The sequence below is a fragment of the Canis lupus genome, chromosome 23, assembly GCF_003254725.2.
Source record: "Canis lupus dingo isolate Sandy chromosome 23, ASM325472v2, whole genome shotgun sequence".
Lineage (NCBI taxonomy): Eukaryota > Metazoa > Chordata > Mammalia > Carnivora > Canidae > Canis > Canis lupus.
In genome coordinates, this window is record NC_064265.1 from 44,045,235 (window position 1) to 44,058,857 (window position 13,623).

The following is a 13,623-nucleotide window of genomic DNA, read 5'->3' on the forward strand; positions in this document are numbered from 1 at the left end:
TTGAGAACCATTGTGCTAACGCAGAGCCATTGAAACTGGGGCTAGTGATTGGCTTATTTCCAGGAAATATTTGTTACTGTTTTTGTGGCATAATGAACTGTGCTTATTATTGAAAATTTTACCACTGTAGTAAATTACAAAAATGAAGTTTAGAAAGTCATTTAAAATCCCATCAGCCAGAAATAATGATTTTCAGCATCTGATGAATATTTTCTAGACACACTGGAGGATTTAAAGTCCTTTACAGATTTAAAATATTGACCTTATTCTTGAAGTTATAACCTATATTAGCCCCTTACTGGTTGGCAGAAGAGGAGCACTGAGTAGTGGCAAGATTTTTGTTGGCTCTATAACATCAATACTGGCCCCCCACTCTGTTTTTTAATACCTAGGATACTGTTTTTAGGCTCCACATTTAGACTACATAAACTGGTTTGATAGGAAAGTATTGATAATTCTTGTTTTTCATATGGGTTTTGCAAAGTAGTTAGTAGTCATTGTTTATTAAGTTTCTATTAATACTTTAGATACGCATCATTATATTTTATTTAATTCTCAAAGGACTCTAGAAGCTACTAGCAATTGGTACCACCCCATTATAGATGAAGAAACTAGGACTCACAAGGTTAAGTGACTTTCTTAAAGTCACAGAATCTGTCTGATTCCAGAGCTAGGGATCTTTCCCATACATCACTGCTGATCTGTTCATTAACATTTTAGCAACATGGGCACGTCATTTCCTTTGTGTAAGGGATGACATAGGTTGCTGAATATTAGAGAGATGACTTTGAATAGATGCACACACGTCTGAGCAGGAGATTTTATATTTCTGTCACTCTGCAAATAGAATAAGTGGTGGGCCAGTGCGGATCACACAGGAAATGGAACCGGTGTTTTTTACCAACACTGTTCTTAAATATCACCCCCTTCTCTTCCCAGCAGAGGGCAGCACGTATGTATCAAGAAACAGTAGAATCCTAAAATTGCATCGTTCTCTTTATAAAAATGTCTACTAAATCCCTTCATAATTGAAGGTCGACACTAGAGCACATTATTTTACAGTTTGGAAAAATTGGTCATAAAGACAGATTTGTACTTATTAATAACATGGAAATCTCCTCATGGAGAGGAGCTGATTTAGGAAGATGTCATCCATCAATTAACAGTATTTCCTGTCCTAGCAATCTTTATAAATTAGCTGCAACATAGCCCTAACATTAAAGATAGTATCCAAATGATTTTATTTTTCCTTAGAGACTAATAGACGTACACTGAAAAATAATGTGATAATCCAGCAATGAAATAGTCAAAATTGCATAGAGCTAATATAAAATAAGCCTCCAAGCATTTTAGAAAGAATGAGTAAGAAGTTGTTAAAACCATAAGCAGTCTGTGGATTTTAAAGACTGATCTTTTTTTTTTTTTTTTCCTTCGTAGTTAGAACATTTTGTTGCCTGAACTAGCTTCAAATTGGTTGGGTGATAAGAAAGTTGGATGAAAGACTTTCAGTTCTAACTCAGATACTCTGTCCTACCAACAGAAACATTGTCAGTTGTTGCTGTGGAACTAGAACTGAGGGATTTCTTGAATGTCCTCCCAGAAGACGGCACTGCAGCTTTTTTCTTGCCGTATCTTCTCTACTGCAGTCGAAAGAAATCTTTGACTTGAAGGTATCATTTGAAAAATACTACAATGCCATAAGAGACTGACTTAAAAAAAAACAAACAAACAAACTGAATGTCAGGTAAAAATGTAAATAAAGGATTTTCATATAGAATATCTACATTTCTTGCAGATACTTTCTGGATGCTTACCTTACTATAGTAGTGGTAATATTAGTTTGGTACTTTATGATCTGCATCCACTTAATTGTCCAGAATGTAAAAAAGTTACAAAACAATTTTCTCAAAGAAGGCATATGTTTTTAAAGACATACCCTGATTTTTATTACAAGGAACATCAAATCAGTGAGAGAACCATTTTGTAGGTATGTTTGAAAGAATGTCACTCCAAGTTGTCCAGAATTTATTCTTGATTTTCCCAGATTCTCAATTAGGTGGTCTTCTTCTTCTTCTTCTCCTTCTTCTCCTCCTTCTCCTCCTCCTCCTTCTTCTTCTTCTTCTTCTTCCTCTTCTCTTCCTCTTCCTCTTCCTCCTCTTCCTCCTCCTCCTCTTCCTCTTCTTCCTCTTCTTCCTCTTCCTCTCCTTCTCCTCCTTCCCCCTCCTCCTTCTTTCTTTCTTTCTTTCTTTCTTTCTTTCTTTCTTTCTTTCTTTCTTTCTTTCTTTCTTTCTTCTTCTTCTTCTTCTTCTTCTTCTTCTTCTTCTTCTTCTTCTTCTTCTTCTTCCTCTTCTTCTTCATAATTTTGTGAAAGAGGTTAATGTTTTCCCACAGTAAGAAATTTCAAAGTTTTTTGTTACTTTTGAAACTTATGCTGTGGTTTTTCCCTGAGTCAATGAAGTAGAATTTACAAAGTCAACTTTCTTCTTGTCTGGCCATTAATGTAATTTGTTGGATGCATGTTTTTCAGCCAAAGCCTTGTTTCTATTTCTTGTTGATGTGTACTTTTGCTCTTTTAGCTAGAGTATATGTGAAAATAAAGAAATATATCATTGCATTCACAGTTGTGTCTTCTTTTTTAATCTTTTATTAAACAATTTTGAGTCCAAGTTCAGCTCATTGATAGTGTGCTTTGACATTAGTTAAAGCTGGGAAAAAAATGCTACTCACCCAGCATCTACCACAGCTATGTTTTTTTTTTTTTTTTAAGATTTTATTTATTTATTCATGAGAGACACAGAGAGATAGAGAGGCAGAGACACAGGCAGAGGGAGAAGCAGGCTCCATGCAGGGAGCCCGACGTGGGACTCAATCCTAGGTCTACAGGATCACACCCTGGGCTGAAGGCGGCGCTAAACCACTGAGCAACCTGGGCTGCCCATGCCACAGCTGTCTTTTGAAACTTTTCACCTGATGTCAGTGTTCATCTTTACAGGATTTAATCTGTAGAACTGTTTGTCAGTTCTGCTTTTTCCAGTTCCAGATTATTCACCTTTTGACCATCTCTTCAAGGGTTCACAAAATCCAGATAGATTGGCATTATTTTAATTTTTAAAATTTTATCTTGTTTCGTTTTATTTTATTTCATTTAAAAAATTTATTTAAAAAATAATTTACTATTTTTTATTTATTATTTTATTTTATTTTATTTAAGATTTTATTTATTTATTCATGAGAGACACAGAGAGGGAAGCAAAGACACAGGCAGAGAGAGAAGCAGGCTCCATGCAGGGAGCCTGACGTGGGACTGTGGGACTCGATCCTGGGACCCCAGGATCATACCCTGAGCCAAAGTTAGATGCTCAACTGCAGAGCCACCCAGGCATCCCTAATTTACTATTATTTAAAGATGATTTTTTTACATTTTACTTTCTCTACACCTATGCCCTCATGTCCTGATGCACCTGATGCATTAGGAATGATGTTAGCACCATGTTAGAGAGATTTATGTGGGAAGCCAATGGTTGGGAACATTTCAATGAATCTTAATAGGGATCCTTTAAGAACCATCAAGAACAACATCTGGTCATAGATTTTGGGGGTAGGAGTGGAGAATACAGTTTTATAAAGTTCTGGTGCTGATATATGAAGGACCTATATAAATCAATTGTAAGTGTATTAGAGTCAGTCATGTGTCTGTTGATCTTTTCATATGAAACAAGGTAACAGTTTCCCCCACAAATTCATGAAAGCGTACATTTTCTGTCTTTTTTTTAATGCTTATAGCCATTCCAAAGTAAACTTTTTCTTCAGCACTTTCATGTACATTATTATGAATCATTGTTTTTCCTTTTTTTTCCACTTATCACCAATTTATTTCTTTCAGCCAAACTGGGTGTCTATAGAAAAAGAAATTTTAAGACCATTATTAAAAGCAGTAAGTAGTCCCCCCTTTTCCATGGCTTCAGTTATCCACGATCAACTGTGTCTATCGGCAGATGTTCCTCAGAAGGTCAATAGTTGTTTAACACGGTGTCACAATGCCTATGTCATTCATTTCACTTCATCTCGTTATGTAGGCATTTTATCATGTTACACCATAACAAGAACAGGAAGGATCAGTACAGTATGAGATGTTTCAAGAGAGAAAAAGACCACATTCACATAACTTTAATTCTAGTATATTATTATAATTGTTCTATTTTATTATTGTTGTTGTTAATCTCTTACTGGGCCTAATTTATAAATTAGACTTTATCATAGGTATGGATATATAGGAGAAAAAATAGTATATATAGGGTTCAGTATTATCCACAGTTTCAGACATCCACTGGGGATCAACATATCTCCTGTTAATAAGAGGGGGGGACTACTATATATACCATATGGTTTAAATATATTCTAATTTTTAAAAGTTACTTTGTTTAATTATTTTTGATTCATTTCTATTTTTCCACTTTTTGTTTTTTTTAAATTTAAAATCTATTAACTAACATATAGTGTATTATTAGTTTCAGAGGTAGATTTTAGTGATTCATCAGTTGCATATAACACCCAATGCTCATTACATCATATGTACTCCTTAATGCCCACCACCCAGTTACCCCATTCCTCCATCCTCCTCCCCTCCAGCAACCCTCAATTTGTTTCCTATAGTTAAGAGTCTCTTATGGTTTGTCTCTCTGATTCCATTCTATTTTATTTTTCCTTTCCTTCCCCTATGTTCATCTGTTTTGTTTCTTAAATTCCACATGAGTGAAATCATATAATTGTCTTTCTCTGACTGATTTATTTCACTTAGTATAATACCCTCTAGTTCCATCCATGTCATTGCAAATGGCAAGATTTCATTCTTTTTGAATGGCTCAGTAATATTCCATTGCAAATATATATACCACATCTCCTTTATTCATTTATCTGTCAATGGACATCTGTCCATTTTTCATACACTTAAAAATACATCTCATCCTAGTACTGCTTTATTTAAAGAAAAATTACTTTCCTCCTTGCAAAATTATATTATAAAGGGAATTAATTATAAAGGGAAAAATAGTAACTTTATAGTAGAGAAACCTGACAGTCATCTCCTTAATCAAATGCTCAAACTTGACATAATTGGTAAAGGAAAAAAAATCAACATCTTTTGCCTCTTGTTATGTGTACTGAGAAAAACAATATCACTCCTGTAAGAATCTTGCCAAAAAATGCATAACCTGAGGAAACATTAGACAAACCCAAATTGAAGGACATTCTACAAAGTGGTTGCCCTGTATTCTTTAAAAATGCTAAAGTCAGGGCACCTGGGTAGCTGATTTGGTTACGCACCCAATTCTTCTCAACTCAGATCATGTTCTCAAGGTCATGAGATGGAGCCCCAAGTTGGGCTCCATGCCCAGGGGAGAGTCTGCTTGTGATTATCTCTCTCCCTCTCCCTCTGCCTCTCTGCACAACCCTCTCTCAATAAATAAATAAATCTTTTTTTAAAGTGTCAAAGTTATAAAAGATCAAGAAACTGTTCCAGACTAAGAAGACAAGCCAACTAAACATAATATATGAGTGGGATTTTCTTTTTCTGTGAAGAACGTGATTAGAATAATTTGTGAAATTTGAAAAGGGTCTGTAGTATTGAATCATCTTTAATTTCTTTCTTTTTTAAGATTTTTATTTATTCATGAGAGACACTCAGAGAGGCAGAGACATAGGCAGAGGGAGAGGCAGGCTCCTTGCCGGAGCTTGATGCAGGACTCGATCCCAGGACCCCGGGATCATGACCTGAGCCGAAGGCAGATGCTCAACCACTGAGCCACCCAGATGCCCCGAATCATCTTTAATGTCTTAATTTTGATAGGTGTATTGTGTTTATATATAATAATATCCTTAGTTTTAGAAAATGTGAGTATATATATTTACCATTGTATGTGTGTTAGAGAGGGTGGGGGTCAGGTGAACGGGAAAGCAAATGTGGCTATCTAAAATGTTAACATTTGGGGAATCTGGGTGAAGGGTATATGGGAATTTTTTGTACTGTTTTCTCAAATTTTCTGTAAGTCTGATACTTTGTCCAAAAAACTTTTTTAAAATTCTTTTTTTGTTGTTGTTGAATTAACAGGTGGTTAGATATTTACCAAGCAGAATATTGGATTGAATTGGGGTACTTAATAGAAGAAATACAGAATATGCCATCCCTGCCTATAAGTAACTTAAAGCGAGGCAAGCTTTTTTCCTACAGACTCCTCCAAAAGGTTATCTGACTATAGTAGAAATGTCACAATCTTAAAAAAAAAAAATACCTTTTCTATTTGTCAGAGGAGGTCTTTATTATCCTTCCTCCAGTAGGGAAATGAAGCATTACATTAAGTATGACAGGATATCTGCAATTCTTTTCTAGTGATATTTTTCGTTGTGGAGGAAATTGCCTGTCTCCTGGTGCATAATATTGCAGAATTTTACTCTAACCTGATGTGCTTTCTTTTCTATGTCAGGATAGCCAGAAAATTTTCTAAGATTCAGAATTAATATGGACTTACTCAAAGCTTTATCAAACTTTAAAGATAATTTTGACTGGTAAACATGGCTCCCCATTTTCCTGTTTATAGTTCCAACTATCTTTTTTGTTCATTACTGCTTCTTTCAGTTTACAGTTTCCTTCTATAAAAGATAATTTCTCTTTCATCTCTTACCCAGTGTAAGTCTATTTCCCTTACATTTGCTATTTGTTCTACAGTTTTCTCTATGGCTTTAAAAAAATCTCCCTTTTCTTAACCAAGCAATCATCTCCCTCCCCTTCCAGGCTAATTCTATAGCAGGAATCTTTTCAGTGTCGGGCTGTGTAGGATCACCCTGCAGCAGCATCCTCTGCAGGTTATGCATTTTTGCACACATGAATTTCCAGAATGTCTGCCTCCGTGTTCCCTCACTCTTGGTTTTTACTCTGAGCAGGACCATCCTTCTGTGTGGTGGTTTACATGTGTGCTGATATTCTTTTAAACACTATTTAAGTTTTCTTTCTCATATTTGACTCTTCACCTCATTTAGTAGTTACTGGTATTAAACCCAGTGGTTTATTTGCCTGTATTTGGTGTTCCAGTACTCTCAGTACTACCCTTTGTAATAAAGGGTTTTAATAGAATAGTTTTTTTATGTTACGAGGTGTTTGTGTAAAAACGCGGGAGCAGACATGAAAACATGTTGTTTGCACTAACAGTTGATCTTTCAGTGACTTTTATTTTTTTAAGAGATTTATTTCTATATTTTCTTCCACTTATTTGTCCCCATTTATGCCCATTTTGAAGAGGAAACACAAGGAGTCATTTTCTCTGCATCATTTCCCCCTATTGGATTTGTTTTTGCCAACTCCAACAATTCTGAACTCAGAAGACCCAGGAAACACCCAAAGCCTGCAACCACACAGCAGGAATTTCCCTCTGTAGAACACAGTTTGTGACTATTTACCCATTAAAGGGCTGTTCATTTTTCTGTGTGTCCTGTGCACATGTGTATGTACATAGGAAAGAGTATTAGTGCTGGGGTGGGGGAAACAGGAAATTTAGATTTTTTTTTTTTTCCTGGATCTTGGCTATAGTCTGAACAATTTGTGTCCTCCAAAATTCATATGTGGAAACCTAATGCCCATGATGACAGGAACTTGGTAGGGCCTTTGGGAAGTGATGAGGTTATGAGGGTGGAGCCCTCGTGAGTGGGATTAGTGCCCTTATCAAAGGGGCCTCAGAGTGCTAGCTTATCTTCCACCATGTGAGGATGTATAATAGGAAGTCTGCAACCTGGGAAAGGGCTCTCATTCAACCATGCTGGCACCCTGATCTCAGATTAACAGCTTCTAGAACTATAAAAATAAATATGTGTTGTTTCTAAACTACCCAGTCTGGTATTTTGTTCAGTAGCCTGAATGGACTAGATAATCTCTGACAAACAATAATCAATAATACTTCCCCTCACCCCTAGAAGTGCAGAAAGACATTTCTGCCTGATTGACTATTTGAAATTATACTGATTTGGGGGACCGGGGCGGGAGGTGGGGAGACTTCCTTGTGTATCAGGTACTACCTAGAAAAAAGGTTAAATGTTTTTTATTAAGAAATTAAATTCGAAATGCATCTTTTATAAGTTACAGTCTTTTGTATATAACACAACCACTCTCATATCAGTTTTAGGAATAATTACAGTGCCTCAAGCTGGTGCTTCACACTGGGTGAAGTATTTAGGCAAAGTAGCACATCTTGATTATATTCATGATACACGACTTCTAGAATTACTAACTCGATATTCACCTCTATTTGATAGAACCGTGTAAGTAGTTTCCATTCCAGCATGAATGTGGTCGGTCACATGGCAGTGGAGTAACCAGGTTCCAGGTGTTCTTGGAAACATTTCTACAGTTTGGTATGTCCCGGGGAAAATGTCAAAGACATCAGACCTATAAATGCCCCTGTGCTTGATTAGAAAAATGACAAATATTATATAATGTGTATTATATGTAATAGTTCATTCAAATACTTTTTCATTGGCCAGTTTAGGGATATGGGGAAAATGGACAAATCTGTTTTAAAAAAGAGGCAGAGAGAGAGAGAGACTTTACATATTTCTGCATCCAATACAAACAGTGAGATGTGTGGTCGTTGAACTCCTGCTAAATGCCTGGCAGTATGGGCCACAAAATGGGTGTGAAGAAAAGATGTGATGAGAGTCATTCATCCTTTAGGTCTACCTGGCTCCTCTTACACTCCGTTTGCCTTTTTATCAGAGCACTTCAGTTACGCAAGGGAATTTAGCTCTGATCTTATTTCAGTCCTAATTTCACTTTTGCTGAACCTAACCTGGATTAGTTGGCCTGTGAAAGTTTGTGGCAGGGATGGTAATGCAGGGAGCAGAAAAGGAGGCAAATGGAGAAGTCAGAACCAGGGGCAGTTCAGGGAGAGTCTACACTAGACACGGAGCCCTTGGGCGGCATTTCTGCAGGGACAAAATTGAGAGCCCCCTAAGAATATAACATCTATGTAAACCAAAATACAGGTAGCAAAATGGCCTTTCCTGCAATGGGCTGTGTGATTGCTTCTGAATTTTCTACATTAACTCAAGGTAAGAAAGGGAGCTATTGACTTCTGCTGAAATCAGCACTGGGTGAGAAGTAGAAGTAGTAGCATTAAGATGTGGGGACCAATCAGTTGCCTGACACCAAAATGATAACATTTTTCACTTTAGGCCATTTAAGATTCAGAAGTTAGAACAGGTAGAGATTATAAATTAGTCTTGTCTCTACTGACTCATCATTATATGAACATTCTTAACCTCTCTGCTAACAGTTCTATCCAAATACCTTGCCTAGCAATATGTGAGCAGAATTCCATGAAAACCCACGAAAGCCTGTAAATCCAAGAAAGAGCCCAATGTGTACAGAAGTTGGTAACTGCAATTGAAATTGCTGTGTGGTTCACTTTTTGAAAATAATATAGTTGTCTCTTGAAACGTTTTTTTTTTAATGAATATTTTCTTCATTTGAATTAAAACATTTTCCAGTAGAGCAAGACTAATGACCATGGATCACTCTTACCTTGTATCCGAAGCTGTGGCCATGAAAATGTACCGAGTGCAGGTCTATTTCATTGCCCATTCCCATCAGATACCAGTTGACTTCATCTCCCACATTCATCCTGAGGCCTCGTAGGTTCCCAAACATTCTCCCATTAATAGCTGGGGAAAGCACATGGTTTTTGCATTACCTTTTAGGATATTTTAAATCAATAGCAATTTCACTGACAATAGGTTAATGTAGGGATCTTTTTGAGGTAATGGAAATTATTTCACTACAGATAAGGAAATGAATACTTTAAGGTCAATAATGTCACACTGGTTTTCTAGTCACTTAGCACCAAAAGCCTTAATCCTAATTGTGAGTTTAAAATGGAATGAGACTTTGGAATTGGGAGAGAAGTTAATAGATGGTTTTTGCTTTGAACAGAATTCTCACATGCACAGTGAGGCAGAACTGGTTTATTAAAAAATTAAATGAAGGTGCCTGGGTGGCTCAGTTGGTTGGGCATCTCTCAGGGCATGGTCCCTGGGTCCTGGGATCAAGTCCCACATTGGGCTCCGCACAGGGAGCCTGCTTCTCTCTCTGCCTATATCACTACCTCTCTCTGTGTGTCTCTCATGAATAAATAAATAAAATCTTGAAGAAAAATTAAACAAATGAGTAGTCTCCAAGCTAATTTTATTTGAAAGAAGGGAAAAAATAGAGTTTAAAATAATGTATCATACCATGCATTTTATTGCTTTCTCTGAATTCTTCATCATCTTTGTTTACTTTCTCAGGGTGGTTAGAGTATGTTTTGATGTTGTCATCTATGTACCAGGATTCATTTTCATCAAAAACCAAAAACAGAAGGGAGAATTCCAATTTTAATATGGGATGGAAGAATTCCGTGTAATGTCTCCGGCAAACAATCAGTGTGCCAATTAATCCACTATAGAGATCCTGAAAACAAGCAAAAACTTCAGTCATCCTCATGATGTAAGTCAGCATCTCAGAGAACTGGAACCTTGGGAATTTTAAGAGGACTCATTTAAATAGTGGGCTTTGCCTACCATAGTGCTGTTGGGTCAGTCACTTTCCACTTGTAGTTAAATTGGACTCATGATGAGTAGTAGGTAGGTCGAATGGGTGATGCTGAAGTAATAGAAATGTGTGCCAGAGCCAAATATTGGCTCAGCTAGTGAGCAGCCATTTAAAAGAACCCCAAATGAAAAAAAAATAAAAAAATAAAAAAAATAAAAGAACCCCAAATGAATAGTGCTGATTTGCCTATTCCATAAATCAAACACTATGCCAGTCTCTAAAAATCCAGAGATGAATCAAACAAAGCCCCTGTCCTCCAGGAACTCAGGCTAGTAGAAGAAATAGAGAATGGAAGAAATGAATCACTTGTTGCGATGGGAAGAATACAGAAGAGAAAGACCATAGTTGACAAATCTATGAGAAGTTTGGTTTGGCTGGGTGTCAGCAATGGCAGACTAAGTCTGGAAGAGCCTTTGAGCCATATCATGTTCAGGAATTTTAGATTTTATCTTACGGGTCATAGGTAGCCATTGAAAAATTGAACATGGCATGGCAGCAGATTTGCATTTTAGGCCAATCATCTTGGTGGTGGAGTGAAAGGAGGATTGAAGGAGAAAGAGGCTGGGGCCTGGGAGGCTATTGCAGTAGTGAGGCAAATTATAAGAACCTGATCTATGGAGATAGAAAGAATAGACTACTATATGTAGGTGTCTGAATTGCCTGTCTGAGCCAGGGGGAAGAATTAGATACTTCATATCCAGGATTCTAGATTGAACAAATGAGTAGATTTGGAATTTATGGTGCTACTTATTGCAATAGGAAATACAAGAGGTGGAGGATGATCTCAATTCCATGTTAGAATTGTTGTGTTTCCAGTGCTGGTGGGACATGCTGGTGGAGATGATCAGTAGGCTGGTGTATAGAAGTCCTGGAGAGAGATTTGGACTCAAGATTTAATTCTGCAAAAGAATCTTGGAGCAAGTTCTGATTTGCAGTTGTTGAGTGTTTTGGTGGCTTTGAAATATTCAATCAAGTAGCTTTAGTTGTGCTGGATTGACTACTGAGATCAACACTTTTATTATCATACAGTAACAGAGCTCTGAAATCATGTACCTCAGCTCTTTGGTTTAATGTATTTTTACGTCAAAAGGGAGGTGAAATACTTTTATATTAATATATTCATATTAATCATAGATTCATATTTGGTTTGATTAATGTTTGATTCTGTTACCCATAATCAGCATAGGGTTAATATGTTTATAACTCTATCCTTAAAAAGAAACAAACCAAAAAATGAAACCAAAGTGAATTGTAGAGAAGCTTACTTTGCTGGGATTTTAAGATAGAACTGGATCATAGGAAAACTCTAATCTCATCTTTCTTCAACTATGTGTCTATCTTGGGGTTTTTCACAAAACATAAATGATTTAAAGTTTACCTTAACTTGATCCACAGTTGAATAGTAAGCCCATGGAATACAAGCAGAATCCTCTATACCAGCTGCAGCTCTGTCTGGGATCTTCCATGTGTAAATGCGAGTTTTACCTAGATTAATCAAGTGTTAACACATCAGGTTACATTTGGTACATATTTGATATACATATAAATATACACAGTAAGCCTTGATAACCAGTGACCTAGAAACTGGAAATGTCAAGGTAATTAGTTTTAAAAAGTAGTGGAACTCAAAATTGCTTTCAGGAATTCAGTTTTTAGACAAACTGTAAGACATATTTATTTATTTATTTATTTATTTATTTATTTATTTATTTATTTATTTATTTATTTTAAGACATACTTTTAGATCTTCTTTGTCAGTTATGAATTACCTAGCCATGACACACATACAATACCACCAACCCAGGAGGTGGCAATATCAGTATTATAATTTGAAAGAACTTTGTGACACATCTTTTTTTAGCTTGACGTATGTTTCTGTAAAACACTGTCTTCAGCTGTCAAGTGATGTCCCCTAGTCACGTGTGCAAGTCTTCTCTGTGCTTATACCTGGACTGCCCAGAGTAATTCCCTGTGCTCTACCAGGGCCTTCCTTTTCTCCTTTTTCAATATTATCCCTAGTGATTCCACAATTCCTGGTGAGGAGCCCTTAGACCTTGTGATCTCAGGGGTCACTGACTCATCACAGTGACCCCCTCTCTGGTCTGTCCCATTCTGTCATACCATACACTGTTTCGTCACAGCTCTGTCAAATATAGGACACTGCCATACCCTGGACCTTGACACTTTGAGGATAGCCAGTGGCTCCACCCTTCTAATTTGTCAAAGCCTTTACTGTCTTCCATTTGCTGTGGGCTCTTCTCCAGGCCGATCTCTGCTTCCAGTCTTCTTAGAGTTTTGTCCAAGTTTGTCCAATTTGACTTTTAGCTGTGGGCACTCACCATCTACTCCATTTACATAGGCCTCACTGTTACATATTCATGCTGTCAGACTTTCATTAGCCAGAGTCTGACAAATGCTTTCTAGACAATCAAGCAGGACAGGAAGGGTGGTTTCAAGGGATGTGGTAAGACTTTTTCCTCAAATTCTCCATCTTACCTACCCCTACCTCATCACCCTTTTTCTAAGCAGAACATTTCACTGAGAATATGAAGCATAGACTCACCACCTGAACATTATCATCTCTTCATCTATACTCTTAACTTCATAAACCAAAAAAATAACATTTCCTTATCTTCCATTCCCCAGCCTGCTCAGCCACCCATAGCAGATGCCCAAAACCTTAGCACTGTCCTTAACTCCTCCTTCCCTAACATTCCCTTCCCTTCCCTTTCCTTGTAGATGCATGGAGACATACACACAGATACACCTCCCTGCATGCCCTCTTAACCACCATCCATTTGGAAAGAATGCCTCTCTGATGATAACAGTCATTTGTAGAAAGCCTTAATTATAATTCTTTTTTTTTTTTAATTTTTTTTATTTATTTATTTATGATAGTCACACAGTGAGTGAGAGAGAGGCAGAGACACAGGCAGAGGGAGAAGCAGGCTCCATGCACTGGGAGCCCGACGTGGGATTCGATCCTGCGTCTC

The 13,623-nt window shown here is 37.0% G+C and overlaps 2 protein-coding genes across 15 annotated transcripts in view; one reads left to right on the plus strand and one right to left on the minus strand.

Moving 5' to 3' along the window:
• HPS3 (HPS3 biogenesis of lysosomal organelles complex 2 subunit 1) overlaps positions 1–2,614 on the plus strand; it is a 40,091-nt gene extending 37,477 nt beyond the window's left edge. For 5 of the 8 annotated variants that reach the window (XM_035705103.2, XM_035705102.2, XM_025449046.3 and 2 more), the window contains one exon: positions 1,541–2,614. In XM_035705103.2, coding sequence (XP_035560996.1) covers positions 1,541–1,668 — 128 coding nt within the window. In that variant the 3' untranslated portion in view covers positions 1,669–2,614. The remainder of the gene's footprint in view (positions 1–1,540) is intronic. The other 3 variants (XR_003137463.3, XR_003137461.3, XR_003137458.3) reach the window with 1 other exon arrangement.
• LOC112661154 (ceruloplasmin) overlaps positions 1–13,623 on the minus strand; it is a 63,915-nt gene that overhangs the window by 8,424 nt on the left and 41,868 nt on the right. For 2 of the 7 annotated variants that reach the window (XM_025449037.3, XM_025449039.3), the window contains 4 exons: positions 12,009–12,115; positions 10,273–10,489; positions 9,566–9,705; positions 8,286–8,448 (listed from right to left, as the gene is read on the minus strand). In XM_025449037.3, coding sequence (XP_025304822.3) covers positions 8,286–8,448; positions 9,566–9,705; positions 10,273–10,489; positions 12,009–12,115 — 627 coding nt within the window. Of the gene's footprint in view, positions 1–143; positions 2,577–3,755; positions 3,897–7,201; positions 8,062–8,285; positions 8,449–9,565; positions 9,706–10,272; positions 10,490–12,008; positions 12,116–13,623 lie in introns of those variants that run through there. The other 5 variants (XM_025449040.3, XM_025449042.3, XM_025449043.3 and 2 more) reach the window with 5 other exon arrangements.